We start from the raw sequence: 19275 nt of genomic DNA on the forward strand, positions 1-19275 counted from the left end.
AACATATTCCATACCAGAATTACCGGACGATCCGATAAAACAAGAAAAAAAAAAAGAAAAAGAAGTAGGAAAAAAAGACTGTGATGTATTAAGGAGTCAGTCTGCAAAACTATTGGAAAAAAATGAAAAATATTATGACATATTTACAAAGTCTGGGAAACATCTTGCAGACTTAAAATCACTCCCTACAAACACATATACAAGTATACTAACGGAAAATACTGTTCAAAAAGGCATTGTACTGAAATTAGAGGGGAGGAAAACCCAGGGGGAAAAAAAATGAAATATTTAGATTAAAAGGAAATGGATGTGTGAAATCGAAAACGATCCGATCGAAAAAACGGGATCTCTATCTTCCTTTTCATTAATTAGCCAAAATGATGAACAAAAGCAGCCCGCCCACAACCAAATTAACTCACCTAATACACCAAAAACACTTTGGAATCAGATACAACAAAAAGAAAGTCTACCTACAAATAAACAACGGATAGAGGAAACAGAGAATAACTTTATGAGATCAAAAGAATCGACTGAAGTTAACAGGCATAAATTTATAAGGGATGACATAGTAATCATAAGAAATTGTCAAGGTAAACAAATTATATGTAAGGAAAATCAAGCTTGGGAGGAAAAAAAGAAAGGAACGTCGACTCTGAAAAGACCTTCCCAAATTACTTCCACACCATTTTTTGACTCACGTGGCAATCATATCATCTTGAATAGAGGAAATATTCTTCGACTTTTTAAATCTATACCATCAATGGAAAAATTGACAACAGAAGATATCAATTGTGTAAGCTTCTTACAAAATCTTGATGGCAGACAACTAATAACATTGCTAACTGTAAATACAGACTCTATAGTGGACCAAATCTTGAAAGAACAAGAAGTCTTTCACAGCTGGGGGATAATAATTAGCCAACCAGCCCCAAAGGTGTATACAACTCCATTCATAAAAGAAGAAAGTCCAATGAAAAGACCAAAAGGGATGAAAGACGACTTAGTCTATTCTATATTAAAAAATCCCCTGGGAAAAACAAACTGTGATGATGAAAATTCCGTGGATCAAGGAAAAGATAAAGAAAAGATAAAAGAAAATAAAGGAGTAAATGAGAAATGGATCTTGACGGCTTTACATGGCACTATCGAACAATGACAGAGCAAATCACAAGATATAACAGATGAATTAAATACAATAGTGATTTGTTCATGGAATATAAATGGTTTATGTAAAAAAATAAAAAATGCTCAAATAGAGTCACTAACAAATTGTTACCAAATTATAATATTGTAGGAAACCTGGGAAATGTACCCTTTTATGTTACAAGGATATAAAGGATATTTTGTTCCTGCAATAAGACATTATAAATTTGGACGGCTGTGTGGGGGCCTGGCAATATTTTTACTGATTGACCTGAAAGTAGAACATAGGCAGCTAGACACGAATAATTCTAACTTCCAAGCTGTGAAGTTGAACTACTTAATAAGAAAGGAAAATAAACCAAAAACTCTAATATTAATTAATATATATATACCACCTAAAAAGATATCAAAGAAGGAGACGTGTGCTGCTCTTACTATCTTTTTGTTGGACCAAATAATGGAAGACCCGTCTGTAGATTTTATAGTTAGAGGAGATTTTAATATAAATCTGCTAATACAACTCATACGGGATGACTTTATACAGTCCCAAAATCACCAATGGTTAATCCCAGAACAAGTACTTGATCACTCAAAAAACGCTAAACAAAATGTTATTGGGAGGAACTTCATGATGGACATGGAAGCATTGGGTCTTAGAATGTTAAATGGTAGATTTGAGTCAGATATACCCCCAGCGTGGTCATTTCAGTCTCACCAGTATAAATCAAGAATAGACTATACTATGGTATCTGTAAATATCTTTTACAAAATTACCTCATACCAGCTAAAAAAGGTATTTGAAAGCGACCATAGTAAACAAATAGTACAAGTGAAATTGCTAGGTTCGAAACATCAAAATTACTTAACCATGCCTGTACAGATCTGCACTGCTAACTATAGAAAACTTACATGGAAAACAAATAATATGGACAGTACGAAGAAAAAGGCATGAGAACTAATTAAAAAATGTTTTAAAGATAGCATTGTATAGTCTGTAATTGAACAATGCGAAAATTTTACACAAAAAATAGTTGCACCGTATGATACCTCTCTTCATGTTAAAAAAAATCATATGGTTCAAAGGGGAAAAAAGGATATTATCATCAATTTCCCATACACAACTAAAAAGATCAGACGGACCCATAATGGACTTAGGAAACAGCTAAATAAGCTCCCACATAATGAAGATATACAAATAAAACTAAAAAATGCCAACAATAAATTGAGGAAATTAATTTGGAATGAAAAAAACAAAGTTAACCAGGAATTGTGGGCAAAAATCTTCTATGCCAGTAATCAAGCAAACTCAAGGGAGTTTTGGAAAGTGATTAATGGATTAACTAGGCCGAATACATGTGTAGTCACATCCTACTTAGGTGAAGATGAATGCTTCATATATCTTAAACCCCGTTATAGAAGTGAAAATTGAGGAAGCCAAACCAAATATTAAAGAAAGCAAACAGTTAATGACGCTTAAGACCGATGTAGAATGTGACTCAGAACTTTATATTACAGAACTCCAAGTCGTAAAATTAATAAAGAAGCAAAAAAATGGAGCACCGGGACCCATCGGCATCCCGTTTGCTCTTTATAAGGAAGAACCAGATTTCTGGGCTTTATATATTCGACAAAGGTATTTAATGAAGTCATAAGAACGGGGCTAATTCCAAAATCATGGAGAGGTTCTTTAATATCTCCAATATTAAAAAAAGGAAATTGGCAACTACCGGAGAATTACCGCCTGATTACCCTTCAAGACACTGATGCAAAATTGTTTGCAGGGCTTTTACTATCCAGCTTGACAGACTGGGTAAAGGATAAAAGGATATTGCTACCGAACCAAACAGGGTTTATCAAAGGTTTAGGAACCTCCACAATTATATTGATTTTATCTGTATTAATGGATAAGGCACTCTTAGTCAAACATCCTTTGTATTTTTGTTTCGTCGAATTCAAATCGGCCTTTGATTGTGTGAACAAGCATCGTCTGTGGAAAAAACCCAAAGAGCAAGGCATTCCAAACTTATTATTGGGAATGATACAACTACTGTACACTGATACTTGGATCAGGGTAAGAATTGGTGACGGGCAAACATTAACCAACAAGATACCTACGACGGGAGGTCTAAAACAAGGGTGCATTCTTGCACCAATGCTATTTAATCTATTTTTAGCGGATCTTTCAACTGCATTGAACGAGGTAAATGCACATAAAATGTAACCACATCAGCACACTACCTATTCGAAAAATAAGCCTGTGAGCACCCACAACCAGAATAGAGTTTTAGAACTCTGTGTCAGTTTCTACCTTAACTCTCTAAGAAAAATATGAAGCAACTCAACATACATCATTTTCAAGACTCTTTTATGCATATTTGTTAACTGCTGCCCTCTGCTTCACTCCATATTGATAAAGCCACTGAGGGCCATCACAAAGTGGCCTTGCGTTAGTTCATAAATATCACTTAAGATTTGCGCCACACATGTTCCATATTGCGTGGTACAAACATGACGCAAACCAGGTCATAAATATGCCCCTCAGTTTGTGTATCAAGACAGGCATTAGTAGCCGCTGCGGAGGTTCATTGACCCTTTTCACACTCGTCCTCGAGACCCGAGCAAACTGTGCGCAATTGGGTCAGGGCGATGTAAGTTTTTCAGGGGCCGCCATCTTAGGTAGTCAAACCACACCCCACACAATTACTTTTATTGAGTGAATCTTTGTTCTGTCTTTGTGACAGTAGAAGTTATTGCTTGAGTTACTTCTGATATCAGAAGAAATGGAACAATCGTAAAAGAGTAACAGTAGCGCAAGAGGAGATTATTGTGAAATGTCTGTTACAGATTTGATAAATGTATTTCCCTATGAATAGGCTGTTTAGTATCAAATCACGATATACATACCCTGCATCCATCGTTATTTGTGCCCCTCCTCCTTCTGTGTGTGATTTCTCTCCCAGAGCATCGCTAATTTTAAAGTCTCTGAAAAAAAGAATAAAAATGTAAAGTACTAAAGTATATTCAAATGTCCTGTGGTTTTACTAGCACTCATTAGCGGAACCTCCAACCATATGTTCCATTATAATTTCAGGCAAATAATTGTTTACTGCTCTGCAAACACTAGAGACATGATCCAGTTTACTATATTTTGCCTAGTTGTAATGATTCCAAAAACTAAAATCTTTAAAATTTAACGTTTACTGCAACAAAGGATATTTAGTGGAACAGCAAAACACCAAACAGCCCCAGAGTCTTAAAATGTAGCCACATCAGCACACTACCTAATCGAAAAATGAGTCTGTGCGCACCCACTACCAGAATAGAGTTTAAAAGCTCTAAGCCAGTTTCTACCTCCACTCTTTTAGTAAAATATCAAGCAATGCAGCACACTTAATTTTTAAGACTCTTTTATGCAGATTTGATAACTGCTGCACTCTGCTTCACTCCAGATATATAAAGCCACTCAGGGCCACAAAAGTGGCCTTGCGTGGTTTCAAAAATTTCACTTAAGGTTTGCGTCACTCATGTACCAGGTTGCGTGGTACAAACGAGATGCAAAACAGGTCATAAATATGCCCCCTAGTCTGTGTATCAAGAGCGGCATGAGTAGTGGCTGCAGAGGTCCATTGAACCCTCCGCGCACTTGTACTCGAGACCCGAGCAAACTGTGTGTCAATAGGGTCAGGATAATGGAGGCTTTTCAGGGCTCAGCTGGAGCCTCACCAGATTAGGGCCACCATCTAAGGAAGTCAAACCACACCCCACACAATTGTTGGCATTACGTGAAACTTTGTTCTGCTTTTGTGAAAGTAGAAGTTATTGCTTGAGTTCCTTGTGATACCAGAAGAAATGGAACAATTGTAACAGAGTAACAATAGAGCCAGAAGAGATTATTGTGAAATGTCTGTTACAGATTTGGTAATTGTATTTCCATATGAATAGGCTGTTTAGCATTAAATCATGATTTACATACACTGCACCCATGGTTATTTGTGCCCCTCCTCCTTCTGTGTGTTTCTTTTCACCCACAGCACCGCCAATTTTAAAATCTCTAAAATAAAATGTACAGTAATAAAGTGTATTCAAATGTCCTGTAGTATTACTTTTACTCATTAGTGGAGCCACTAACAGTATATTCCATAATGATTTGAAGCAAATAATTGTTTACTGCTTAGCAAACACTAGAAACATGATCCAGTTTACTATAGTTTGCAAAGTTGTAATGAACCCAATAACTGAAACCTAAAACGAAATGTTTAATGCAGCAAAGCATATTTAGTGGAACAGCAAAACATCAAACAACCCCAGAGTCTTAAAATGTAACCACATCAGCACACTACCTATTCGAAAAATAAGCCTGTGAGCACCCACAACCAGAATAGAGTTTTAGAACTCTGTGTCAGTTTCTACCTTCACTCTCTAAGAAAAATATGAAGCAACTCAACATACTTCATTTTCAAGACTCTTTTATGCAGATTTGATAACTGCTGCTCTCTGCTTCACTCCAGATTTATAAAGACACACAAAGTGGCTTTGCGTGGTTTCATGAATGTCACTTAAGGTTTGCCCCGCACATGTACCATGTTGCGTGGTACATACGAGATGCAAGGCAGGTCATAAATATGCCCCCTAGTCTGTGTATCAAGAGAGGCAGAGGTCCATTGAACCCTCCGCACACTTGTGCTCGAGAACCGAGCAAACTGTGTGTCAATAGGGTCAGAATAATGGAGGCTTTTCAGGGCTCAGCTGGAGTCTCACCAGGTTTGGGCCACCATATAAGGCAGTCAAACCACATCACACACAACTTTTGTTATTAAGTGAAACTTTGTTATACTTTTGTGAAAGTAGAAGTTATTGCTTGAGTTACTTGTGATATCAGAAGAAATGGAACAATTGTAACAGAGTAACAATAGAGCCAGAAGAGATTATTGTGAAATGTCTGTTACAGATTTGGTAAATGTATTTCCCTGTGAATAGGCTGTTAAGCATTAAATCGTGATATACATACCCTGCACCCATGGTTATCTGTGCACCTTCTCCTTCTGTGTGTTTTTTCCCACCCACAGCACCGGCAATTTTAAAGTCTCTGAAAAAAGAATAAAAATGTACAGTGATAAAGTGTATTCAAATGTCCTGTAGTATTACTTGTACTCATTAGCGGAACCTCTAACCGTATATTCCATTGTGTTTTCAGGCAAATAATTGTTTACCGTCAGCAAACACTAGAGACATGATCCAGTTTACTATATTTCACAAAGTTGTAATGAACCCAATAACTAAAATCTTTAAAATTGAACGTTTACTGCAGCAAAGGATATTTAGTGGAACAGCAAAACACCAAACAGCCCCAGAGTCTTAAAATGTAACCACATCAGCACACTACCTAATCGAAAAATGAGTCTGTGCGCACCCACTACCAAAATAGAGTTTAAAAGCTCTAAGTCAGTTTCTACCTCCACTCTTTAAATAAAATATCAAGCGATGCAGCACACTTCAAGTTTAAGACTCTTTTATGCAGATTTGATAACTGCTGCTCTCTGCTTCACTCCAGATTTATAAAGCCACTCAGGGCCACACAAAGTGGCCTTGCGTGGTTTCAAAAATTTCACTTAAGGTTTGCGTCACTCATGTACCATGTTGCGTGGTACAAACTGATGCAAAATAGATCATAAATATGACCCCTAGTCTGTGTATCAAGAGAGGCATGAGTAGTCGCTGCAGAGGTTCACTGAACCCTCTGCACACTTGTACTCGAGAACCGAGCAAACGGTGTGTCAATAGGGTCAGGATAATGGAGGTTTCTCAGGGCTCAGCTGGAACCTCACCAGGTTGGGGCCGCCATCTTAGGCAGTCAAACCACACCCCACACAATTGTTGGTATTGAGTGAAATGAAAAAATCGGAACAGATTAAAAATAGCGCTAGAGGAGGTTATTGTGAAATTTCAGTTATAAATCTAGTAAATGTATTTCCCTGTGAATAGGCTGTTTAGCATTCAATCATGATATACATACCCTTCACCTATCGTTATCAGTGCACCTTCTGCTTCTCTGTGTTTTTCCCCACCCACAGCATCGGCAATTTTAAAGTCTCTGAAAAATTAATGAAAATATGAAAATGTACAGTAATAAAGTGTATTCAAATGTCCAGTAGTTTTACGTATACTCATTAGCGGAACCTCTAACCGTATGTTCCATTATGAATTCAAGCAAATAGTTGTTTACTGCTTAGCAAACTAGCAGACATGATCCAGTTTACTTCATTTTGTAAAGTTGTAATGAACCCAATAACTAAAATCTAAAACTAAACGTTTAATGTAGCATAGCATATTTAGTGGAACAGCAAAACATCAAAGAACCCCAGAGTCTTAAAATGTAACCACATCAGCACACTACCTATTCGAAAAATAAGCCTGTGAGCACCCACAACCAGAATAGAGTTTTAGAACTCTACGTCAGTTTCTACCTTCACTCTCTAACAAAAATATGAAGCAACTCAACATACTTTATTTTCAAGACTCTTTTATGCAGATTTGATAACTGCTGCCCTCTGCTTCACTCCAGATGTATAAAGACACTCAAAGTAGCCTTGCTTGGTTTCATAAATATCACTTAAAGTTTGCGCCGCACATGTACTTTGTTGCGTGGTGCAAACGTGACGTAAACAAGGTCATAAATATGCGCCCTAGTCTGTGTGTCAAGAGAGGCATAAGTAGCCGCTGCGGAGGTTCATTGAAGTAAGAGTTACTTACCTTCGGTAATGATGTATCTGGTAGAGACGTTGTCTAGCCGCAGATTCCTTAACTTAGAATATCCCCAGGCATCAGACTGGATCCGGAAAAAACTTTGCAGCAGCACCTCTGCGCTCCGGGGGACGGCGCCACATGACCCCGCCCTGTTGTCGTCCACGTACGTGACGTCAGCGAGGTCATATAAGTCCCTCCCGGCGCGCTGACGTCAGTTTCCTTCTTTTCCGCGTGCAATGCGGATCCGGAGTGAGCGGTTCCTCTGGCCTGTTTTCAGGCCTTGCCGACGCTTCGCGTCGGGTAACAGTGTGCGATGCCTTCAGGCTTTAAAACTCTTAATTCCTGTTTGCGACAGATGTCCCACCCAGCGCGCTGACATCAGTTTTCTTCGTAAAAACTTTTCCGAAACACAACGCGGAGCCACCAATAAAAAAACTGTGAAAGTATGGGAACAGTGTGCGATGGATGAAAATCCGTGAATAAATAAGGAGGATGGTGCAAGACACCATTGTAAAAGACAGAATTAGACACTACCTACATATAGGTGAAAAAGCTGTGAGAAAGAACCTCGCAAGCTAAGCAAAGACCCTTCCCTAGTGTAAGAAGGGAAGAAGATCTCAACAGACAAAAATAGACTGTTAGTACCATGCAGAATAACAGACAAAAATAGACTGTCAGTACCATGTAGAACTGTGCCGTCTGGCAATAACGGTCTCATAGCAAATAAATGATGGACGGAATGCTGACAATTCAAACATTCTCCCCCAGTCAAAAGATCTGGGTTAAATCCATCGTTCTTTTGCCCACTACGCCACCCCAGTTTGGACCCAGCCAAATGCAAATCAGTCTTGACCCTGTGCCCCATAGAAACAGTCCGGACCGAACTGCCAGGCCAGGTCCTCCCTGTACCGTAAACAAGCATCCTGGGACTGGTTTCATGGTATGTCACCCTTCTTCACGGAGCACAGAGAGAACAACAGTCCACCGCAGGAATGAAACTGCCCCTGTAGTAACGGAGGTCTGAAACAGAGGCGAACAGAGTTCCAAAGAAGACTACACCAGAGGAGCCCAGAACCCAGAGCCAACAGAGAAGGCGGAAAGACAGCAGGAGAAGAAGAAAATGAAGAGGAATCTCCTGGTGTAGGAAAATCTAAAAGGCCTAATTTTACAGATAAGAAACCCTTGAGAGGGAGGCAACGGTATTATTGTGACAGAAACCCCTGAGAGGGAGTCAATTGTATTATGGCAAATCTCAAAGGGACGCAACCATGTGAGCACCCATGAGAGAAAAAAACCAATGCCAACTGTAACAGGGGAGCCAGCGGAGAACCCCACTTGGCAAGGTCCTCGCAGAACGGGGAGGCTGAATGGGTGTTAAGGAATCTGCGGCTAGAAAACGTCTCTATCAGATACATTGTTACCGAATGTAAGTAACTCGTACATCTGAGAGAGACATCTAGCCGCAGATTCCTTAACTTAGAATAGATACCACAGCCATACCCCAAAGGGGAGGTGGGTCTGCGACGGATCAAAAGACAGCGCCAAGCATCCGATCCGGCAACAGAGTGACGGATAAAGGGGGGAGGCTGTGGTGGAACAGCCCAACAGCAACCCAAGCAGCTCGGAAGAGCAGAAAAAAAGGGATGGTAGATATCCTAAAATGCCAGAATGGCACTACACCATACCCGTATTAACAAGCATTCGCATAGCCAATAGGTCTCACCTTTGGGGCCTTATAAGTGTTTAGCGAGAGCTATTGACTTTGCCAATGCTGGAGAGCTGCTATGTACTCGGGATACACAGCTGGTTGACAATTGATTGAGCGGGTCTGTCACGCTGACGCGCTGTGGAGCGGAGGCAGTTGCAGTTCCAGAAGCGGCGGAAACAGCGGAGCAAGACCGGAGCAAGATAGGCGACGTTGCTGTCGTGGTTGGCGGCCGCAGTGTTGGCGGTTTTGGCGGAGGCTGCGGCGGCGGTAGAGGCTCGGGCTTTGTGGCGGCGGAGGCTTGTGCTCGCTTTCTTGCTTGCTGCCTGCTGCCCAATAGTAGTGAGTTGAGGGAGCCGAGCTCTGGGGGACTCTCAGTCTGCAACCAGTCTGAGACCCCCTGCAGCATATTTGTGAAATGGTTACAGCAATGGCAACGGCAGCGGCAATTGGCGGCAGTTACTAGGTATTAGGTATGGTTTATGGTCCAAGGAGCAGCAATTCCCGAGCGGCGCGAGAAGCATCCCGTGAACACTCACGAAATTAAACGAGGGAGGTCTGTAGCTGTCTTTTTTAATTATTTATTGACCATCATTGATATCTATATGACTGCCTGCCTTCCCATTGAAGCCTGTGTGTTAGACTACTGAACCTGAACCTGCGTGAGAGTGATAAACATAGTAATTTTGGCCCCCCTCGGTGGGTTGCAGTTGAAAGGTGCCCCGCAGGCCTTTCCAAGGCATCTCCCTCTCTAATTTGGTGCAGGACCAGGAATAGAGAAGAGATTTTTGCACATTCTATACCTTTTTCCTTTTTCTTTTTTTCTTTTTGTTGCCCTACAGGCATTTCCAAATATTCCTAGGAATTTCTTTTTCCATCTTGGATATATAAATATATATAGGAACATCAAGGAGGACACTATATTCTGACCCTGTGCCGACAATTGCAATTATTCCCTGTGTGTATGGTATTATATTAGCAGAGGATGGGGATTCATCATTAAGGTGGATGTGGTTCTCATGTTAATGATATGAGGGTAGAATAGACCGTGTGCAGATGTTAACCTATTGTTGTCTTTTTAAGAAAATATTTAAAAAGTGTATTGTGACAAATACGCTGATTCCAGCATATAACTACAATATACTAACCTTATAAAATACTAAGGCATAACTGACCAAAATACAAAACAAACAAGGTAAATTATTTCGAATGCACTCAGGAAAGGAAAGATCACTGGGCCCTCCCACTAGACGAGCACGTAAAATGCAAGCACCTAATGTGTTAAAAAAAACTAAAGCGCAGTTAAAAGGACCAAGTCAAACTTTAATATCTCCAATAGCATGGATGTTCGAAAAATCTATAAAAATACCACAGAAATTTGATTTTATGAAAGACCCAACAGGAGCACTTATGTCAATGGAATCAAATTTTGAAGTAAAACAATTACAGACACCGATTAAACCAACTAACATCTTGGAAAGAAATATACCAGTAGTTGATATAGAGTGTGAGTGCGACTATGTTAGCAATACAAAAAATAAGGAATTAGAGGGTCAAACAATTGAACAAAAAATGGATTTGGACAACCCAGTATTGCTATTCCAAACAGAAGAGACGGACTCGGATGCAGAAGGGATGAAAAATCGGATAAAAGATCTACCACAGCTAAGGAAAAAAAATGAACCAGCCAACGACTACACATTACATAGTAGCCATGATCTCATACTTAATAATGACGACGAAGTCATCCAAGAAACGCAACCCGCAATTATGGAGACTATAAATATGGCATTTGTGATAAATACGCCATTAAGAAAGAGTGGAGAAATAAATGTGGAATTGACACTCCCAATCAATCAAAAAAAGCGATTCATACAAACAGAGGAGGCAATGAGCAAATGGTGGTAAAAACTGAATACATTGATAAACATAATAATTTGGTTAAAGCAAAAACTCAAACAGAAAATCATGAAACTTGCCAGGATGGCATAAACACTCATATCAGAAAAAATGAGGTACCTAATAATCAAGGTTTTAAAAATACAGGTAATCAAGATCTAGGATCTGTATGGGATATATTTTATCATACATCAATACTAACTCTAGAAGCATTGACATATCAATCAAATAAAATGGATACCCAAATTGAAATACTTGGAGTTATGGCTAATGCAGTCACCGGAATTGATCACAAATTAGCTTAGTTAAATAACTTAATAAATAAAGCTCAAAAAGAAGCAGCCTCAAATTACTTCGACTGCACATGTGCGCCTATAATAAATAAACTGGCAACTATTCCGGATGTAGTAAACAGCATATTAGAAGATGTTAAAGACGTTGTGCGAAAAAAACACAAAAATCAAAAAGCGGAGACAGATTGCATTGAAAAAAACTAATCGGCATCTGTAGTTGAAAAAAAAATTTAACAAATTGGTGACATAATAGATTCTAATATCGTGAACAAACCAAACTCGGATGCAATGCAGAGGAAACAACAAGAAATAAATAGCCTCAATCATCCAGTACAGTTGAATGACATAGGAAAGGATAATGAAGACCTAATGGCCTTTGAAATAACAAAGAGACAAAGAAAAAAACTTACGTAAAGCAGGAAAAAAGGCAAAAAAGGAAAACCCACTAAAAACATATTCCATACCAGAAATACCGTACGATCCGATAAAACAAGAAAAAAAAAAAAGAAAAAGAAGTAGGAAAAAAAAGACTGTGATGTATTAAGGAGTCAGTCTGCAAAACTATTGGAAAAAAATTAAAAATATTATGACATATTTACAAAGTCTGGGAAACATCTTGCAGACTTAAAATCACTCCCTACAAACACATATACAATTATACTAACGGAAAATACTGTTCAAAAAGGCATTGTACTGAAATTAGAGGGGAGGAAAACCCAGGGGAAAAAAAAATGTAATATTTAGATTAAAAGGAAATGGATGTGTACTAACAAAAGACCTTACGTGTGAAATCGAAAACGATCCGATCGAAAAAACGGGATCTCTATCTTCCTTTTCATTAATTAGCCAAAATGAAGAACAAAAGCAGCCCGTCCACAACCAAATTAACACACCTAATACACCAAAAACACTTTGGAATCAGATACAACAAAAAGAAAGTCTACTTACAAATAAACAACGGATAGAGGAAACAGAGAATAACTTTATGAGATCAAAAGAATCGACTGAAGATAACAGGCATACATTTATAAGGGATGACATAGTAATCATAAGAAATTGTCATGGTAAACAAATTATATGTAAGGAAAATCAAGCTTGGGAGGAAAAAAAGAAAGGAACGTCGACTCTGAAAAGAACTTCCCAAATTACTTTCACACCATTATTTGACTCACGTGGCAATCATGATATCTTGAATAGACGAAATTTTCTTCGACTTTTTAAATCTATACCATCAATGGAAAAATTGACAACAGAAGATATCGATTGTGTAAGCTTCTTACAAAATCTTGATGGCAGACAACCAATAACATTGCTAACTGTAAATACAGACTCTATAGTGGACCAAATCTTGCAAGAACAAGAAGTCTTTCACAGCTGGGGGATAATAATTAGCCAACCAGCCCCAAAGGTGTATCCAACTCCATTCATAAAAGAAGAAAGTCCAATGAAAAGACCAAAAGGGATGAAAGACGACTTAGTCAATTCTATATTAAAAAATCCCCTGGGAAAAACAAACTGTGATGATGAAAAGTCCGTGGATCAAGGAAAAGATAAAGAAAAGATAAAAGAAAATAAAGGAGTAAATGAGAAATGGATCTTGACGGCTTTACATGGCAGTATCGAACAATGACAGAACAAATCACAAGATATAACAGATGAAATAAATACAATAGTGATTTGTTCATGGAATATAAATGGTTTATGTAAAAAAATAAAAAATGCTCAAATAGAGTCACTAACAAATTGTTACCAAATTATATTATTGCAGGAAACCTGGGAAATGTACCCTTTTATGGTACAAGGATATAAAGGATATTTTGTTCCGGCAATAAGACATTATAAATTTGGACGGCCGTGTGGGGGCCTGGCAATATTTTTACTGATTGACCTGAAAGTAGAACATAGGCAGCTAGACACGAATAATTCTAACTTCCAAGCTGTGAAGTTGAACTACTTAATAAGAAAGGAAAATAAACCAAAAACTCTAATATTAATTAATATATATATATATACCACCTAAACAGATATCAAAGAAGGAGACGTGTGCTGCTCTTACTATCTTTTTGTTGGACCAAATAATGGAAGACCCGTCTGTAGATTTTATAGTTAGAGGAGATTTTAATATAAATCTGCTAATACAACTCATACGGGATGACTTTATACAGTCCCAAAATCACCAATGGTTAATCCCAGAACAAGTACTTGATCACTCAAAAAATGCTAAACAAAATGTTATTGGGAGGAACTTCATGATGGACATGGAAGCATTGGGTCTTAGAATGTTAAATGGTAGATTTGAGTCAGATATACCCCCAGCGTGGTCATTTCAGTCTCACCAGTATAAATCAAGAATAGACTATACTATGGTATCTGTAAATATCTTTGACAAAATTACCTCATACCAGCTAAAAAAGGTATTTGAAAGCGACCATAGTCAACAAATCGTCCAAGTAAAATTGCTAGGTTCGAAACATCAAAATTACTTAACCATACCTGTACAGATCTGCACTGCTAACTATAGAAAACTTACATGGAAAACAAATAATATGGACAGTACTTAGAAAAAGGCACGAGAACTAATTAAAAAATGTTTTAAAGATAGCACTGTATAGTCTGTAATTGAACAATGCGAAAATTTTACACAAAAAATAGTTGCACCGTATGATACTTCTCTTCATGTTAAAAAAAATCATATGGTTCAAAGGGGAAAAATGGATATTATCATCAATTTCCCATACACAATTAAAAAGATCAGACGGACCCATAATGGACTTAGGAAACAGCTAAATAAGCTCCCACATAATGAAGATATACAAATAAAACTAAAAAATGCCAACAATAAATTGAGGAAATTAATTTGGAATGAAAAAAACAAAGTTAACCAGGAATTGTGTGCAAAAATCTTCTATGCCAGTAATCAAGCGAACTCAAGGGAGTTTTGGAAAGTGATTAATGGATTAACTAGGCCGAATACATGTGTAGTCACATCCTACTTAGGTGAAGATGAATGCTTCATATATCTTAAACCCCGTTATAGAAGTGAAAATTGAGGAAGCCAAACCAAATATTAAAGAAAGCAAACAGTTAATGACGCTTAAGACCGATGTAGAATGTGACTCAGAAATTTATATTACAGAACTCCAAGTCGTAAAATTATTAAAGAAGCAAAAAAATGGAGCACCGGGACCCATCGGCATCCCGTTTGCTCTTTATAAGGAAGAACCAGATTTCTGGGCTTTATATATTTGACAAAGGTATTTAATGAAGTCATAAGAACGGGGCTAATTCCAAAATCATGGAGAGGTTCTTTAATATCTCCAATATTAAAAAAAGGAAATTGGCAACTACCGGAGAATTACCGCCTGATTACCCTTCAAGACACTGATGCAAAATTGTTTGCAGGGCTTTTACTATCCAGCTTGACAGACTGGGTAAAGGATAAAAGGATATTGCTACCGAACCAAACAGGGTTTATCAAAGGTTTAGGAACCTCCACATTTATATTGATTTTATCTGTATTAATGGATAAGGCACTCTTAGTCAAACAGCCTTTGTATTTTTGTTTCGTCGAATTCAAATCGGCCTTTGATTGTGTGAACAAGCATCGTCTGTGGAAAAAACCCAAAGAGCAAGGCATTCCAAACTTATTATTGGGAATGATACAACTACTGTACACTGATACTTGGATCAGGGTAAGAATTGGTAACGGGCAAACATTAACCAACAAGATACCTACGACGGGAGGTCTAAAACAATGGTGCGTTCTTGCACCAATGCTATTTAATCTATTTTTAGCGGATCTTTCAACTGCATTGAACGAGGTAAATGCACATAAAATGTAACCACATCAGCACACTACCTATTCGAAAAATAAGCCTGTGAGCACCCACAACCAGAATAGAGTTTTAGAACTCTGTGTCAGTTTCTACCTTAACTCTCTAAGAAAAATATGAAGCAACTCAACATACTTCATTTTCAAGACTCTTTTATGCATATTTGTTAACTCCTGCCCTCTGCTTCACTCCAGATTTATAAAGCCACTGAGGGCCATCACAAAGTGGTCTTGCGTGGTTTCATGAATGTCACTTAAGGTTTGCTCCGCACATGTACCATGTTGCGTGGTACAAATGAGATGCAAGGAAGGTCATAAATATGCCCCCTAGTCTGTGTATCAAGAGAGGCAGAGGTCCATTGAACCCTCCGCACACTTGTACTCGAGAACCGAGCAAACTGTGTGTCAATAGGGTCAGGATAATGGAGGCTTTTCAGGGCTCAGCTGGAGTCTCACCAGGTTGGGGCCACCATATAAGGCAGTCAAACCACATCCCACACAACTTTTGTTATTAAGTGAAACTTTGTTCTACTTTTGAAAAAGTAGAAGTTATTGCTTGAGTTACTTGTGATATCAGAAGAAATGGAACAATTGTAACAGAGTAACAATAGAGCCAGAACAGATTATTGTGAAATGTCTGTTACAGATTTGGTAAATGTATTTCCCAGTGAATAGGCTGTTTAGCATTAAAACGTGATATACATACCCTGCACCCATCGTTATGTGTGCACCTCCTCCTTCTGTGTGTTTTTTCCCACCCACAGCACCGGCAATTTTAAAGTCTCTGAAAAAAGAATCAAAAATGTACAGTGATAAAGTGTATTCATATTTTCTGTAGTATTACTTGTACTCATTAGCAGATCCTCTAACCGTATGTTCCATTATGATTTCAGGCAAATAATTGTTTACGGCTTAGCAAACAGTAGAGACTTGATCCAGTTTACAATATTTCACAAAGTTGTAATGAACCCAATAACTAAAATCTAAAACTAAACGTTTAATGCAGCAAAGCATATTTAGTGGAACAGCAAAATATCAAACAACCCCAGAGTCTTAAAATGTAACCACATCAGCACACTACCTATTCGAAAAATAAGTCTGTGCGCACCCACTATTAAATTAGAGTTTTACAGCTCTTAGTTAGTTTCTACCTTCACTCTCTAAGAAAAATATCAAGCGACGCAACAGACTTCATTTTCAAGACTCTTTTATGCAGATTTGATAACTGCTGCTCTCTGCTTCACTCCATATTGATAAAGCCACTGAGGGCCATCACAAAGTGGCCTTGCGTGGTTTCATAAATATCACTTAAGATTTGCGCCACACATGTTCCATATTGCGTGGTACAAACATGACGCAAACCAGGTCATAAATATGCCCCTCAGTATGTGTATCAAGACAGGCATTAGTAGCCGCTGCGGAGGTTCATTGACCCTTTTCACACTCGTCCTCGAGACCCGAGCAAACTGTGCGCAATTGGGTCAGGGCGATGTAAGTTTTTCAGGGGCCGCCATCTTAGGTAGTCAAACCACACCCCACACAATTACTTTTATTGAGTGAATCTTTGTTCTGTCTTTGTGACAGTAGAAGTTATTGCTTGAGTTACTTCTGATATCGGAAGAAATGGAACAATCGTAAAAGAGTAACAGTAGCGCAAGAGGAGATTATTGTGAAATGTCTGTTACAGATTTGATAAATGTATTTCCCTATGAATAGGCTGTTTAGTATCAAATCACGATATACATACCCTGCATCCACCGTTATTTGTGCCCCTCCTCCTTCTGTGTGTGATTTCTCTCCCAGAGCATCGCTAATTTTAAAGTCTCTGAAAAAAAGAATAAAAATGTAAAGTACTAAAGTATATTCAAATGTCCTGTGGTTTTACTAGCACTCATTAGCGGAACCTCTAACCATATGTTCCATTATAATTTCAGGCAAATAATTGTTTACTGCTCAGCAAACACTAGAGACATGATCCAGTTTACTATTTTTTACAAAGTTGTAATGAATCCAAAAACTAAAATCTTTAAAATTGAACGTTTACTGCAGCAAAGGATATTTAGTGGAACAGCAAAACACCAAACAGCCCCAGAGTCTTAAAATGGAACCACATCAGTACGCTACCTATTCGAAAAATGAGTCCGTGCGCACCCACTACCAAAATAGAGTTTAAAAGCTCTAAGTCAGTTTCTACCTCCACTCTTTAAGTAAAATATCAAGCGATGCAGCACACTTCATTTTTAAGACTCTTTTATGCAGATTTGATAACTGCTGCTCTCTGCTTCACTCCAAATTTATAAAGCCACTCAGGGCCACACAAAGTGGCCTTGCATGGTTTCAAAAATTTCACTTAATATTTGCGTCACTCATGTACCATGTTGCGTGGTACAAACTGATGCAAAACAGGTCATAAATATGACCCCTAGTCTGTGTATCAAGAGAGGCATGAGTAGTCGCTGCAAAGGTTCACTGAACCCTCTGCACACTCGTACTCGAGAACCGAGCAAAAGGTGTGTCAATAGGGTCAGGATAATGGAGGTTTCTCAGGGCTCAGCTGGAGCCTCACCAGGTTGGGGCCGCCATCTTAGGCAGTCAAACCACACCCCACACAATTGTTGGTATTGAGTGAAATGAAAAAATCAGAACAGATTAAAAATAGCGCTAGAGGAGGTTATTGTGAAATTTCTGTTATAAATCTAGTAAATGCATTTCCCTGTGATATATACATACCCTTCACCCATCGTTATCAGTGCACCTTCTCCTTCTCTGTGTTTTTCCCCACCCACAGCACCGGCAATTTTAAAGTCTCTGAAAAATGAATGAAAATGTACAGTAATAAAGTGTATTCAAATGTACAGTAGTTTTACTTATACTCATTAGCGGAACCCCTAACCGTATGTTCCATTATGAATTCAAGCAAATAGTTGTTTACTGCTTAGCAAACTAGTAGACATGATCCAGTTTACTATATTTTGTAAAGTTGTAATGAACCCAATAACTGAAACCTAAAACTAAATGTTTAATGCAGCAAAGCATATTTAGCGGAACAGAAAAACATCAAACAACCCCAGAGTCTTAAAATGTAACCACATCAGCACCCTACCTATTCGAAAAATAAGCCTGTGAGCACCCACAACCAGAATAGAGTTTTAGAACTCTATGTCAGTTTCTACCTTCTCTCTCTAAGAAAAATATGAAGCAACTCAACATACTTCATTTTCAAGACTCTTTTATGCAGATTTGATAACTGCTGCCCTCTGCTTCACTCCAGATTTATAAAGACACTCAAAGTGGCCTTGCTTGGTTTCATAAATATCACTTAAAGTTTACACCGCACATGTACTTTGTTGCGTGGTGCAAACGTGACGTAAACAAGGTCATAAATAAGCGCCCTAGTCTGTGTTTCAAGAGAGGCATAAGTAGCCGCTGCGGAGGTTCATTGAAGTAAGAGTTACTTACCTTTGGTAATGATGTATCTGGTAGAGACGTTGTCTAGCCGCAGATTCCTTAACTTAGAATATCCCCAGGCGTCAGACTGGATCCAGAAAAATCTTTGCAGCAGCACCCCTGCGCTCCGGGGGACGGCGCCACACGACCCCGCCCTGTTGTCGTCCACGTACGTGACGTCAGCGAGGTCATATAAGTCCCTCCCGGCGCGC

General features: G+C 38.5%; 1 protein-coding gene across 1 annotated transcript in view; it reads right to left on the reverse strand.

The window, feature by feature from the left end:
• The window catches only part of LOC146821407 (uncharacterized), a 1203178-nt gene that overhangs the window by 158679 nt on the left and 1025224 nt on the right, over positions 1 to 19275 (reverse strand). Inside the window, exons 54-59 of the mRNA XM_085609844.1 lie at positions 18347 to 18424; positions 17364 to 17441; positions 16323 to 16400; positions 7157 to 7234; positions 6152 to 6229; positions 4048 to 4125 (exon numbers count right to left, since the gene is read on the reverse strand). Of these exons, the coding sequence (XP_085465970.1) occupies positions 4048 to 4125; positions 6152 to 6229; positions 7157 to 7234; positions 16323 to 16400; positions 17364 to 17441; positions 18347 to 18424 (468 nt within the window). The remainder of the gene's footprint in view (positions 1 to 4047; positions 4126 to 6151; positions 6230 to 7156; positions 7235 to 16322; positions 16401 to 17363; positions 17442 to 18346; positions 18425 to 19275) is intronic.

Source organism: Triturus cristatus, chromosome 6, assembly GCF_964204655.1.
Source record: "Triturus cristatus chromosome 6, aTriCri1.1, whole genome shotgun sequence".
Classification (NCBI taxonomy): Eukaryota; Metazoa; Chordata; class Amphibia; order Caudata; family Salamandridae; genus Triturus; species Triturus cristatus.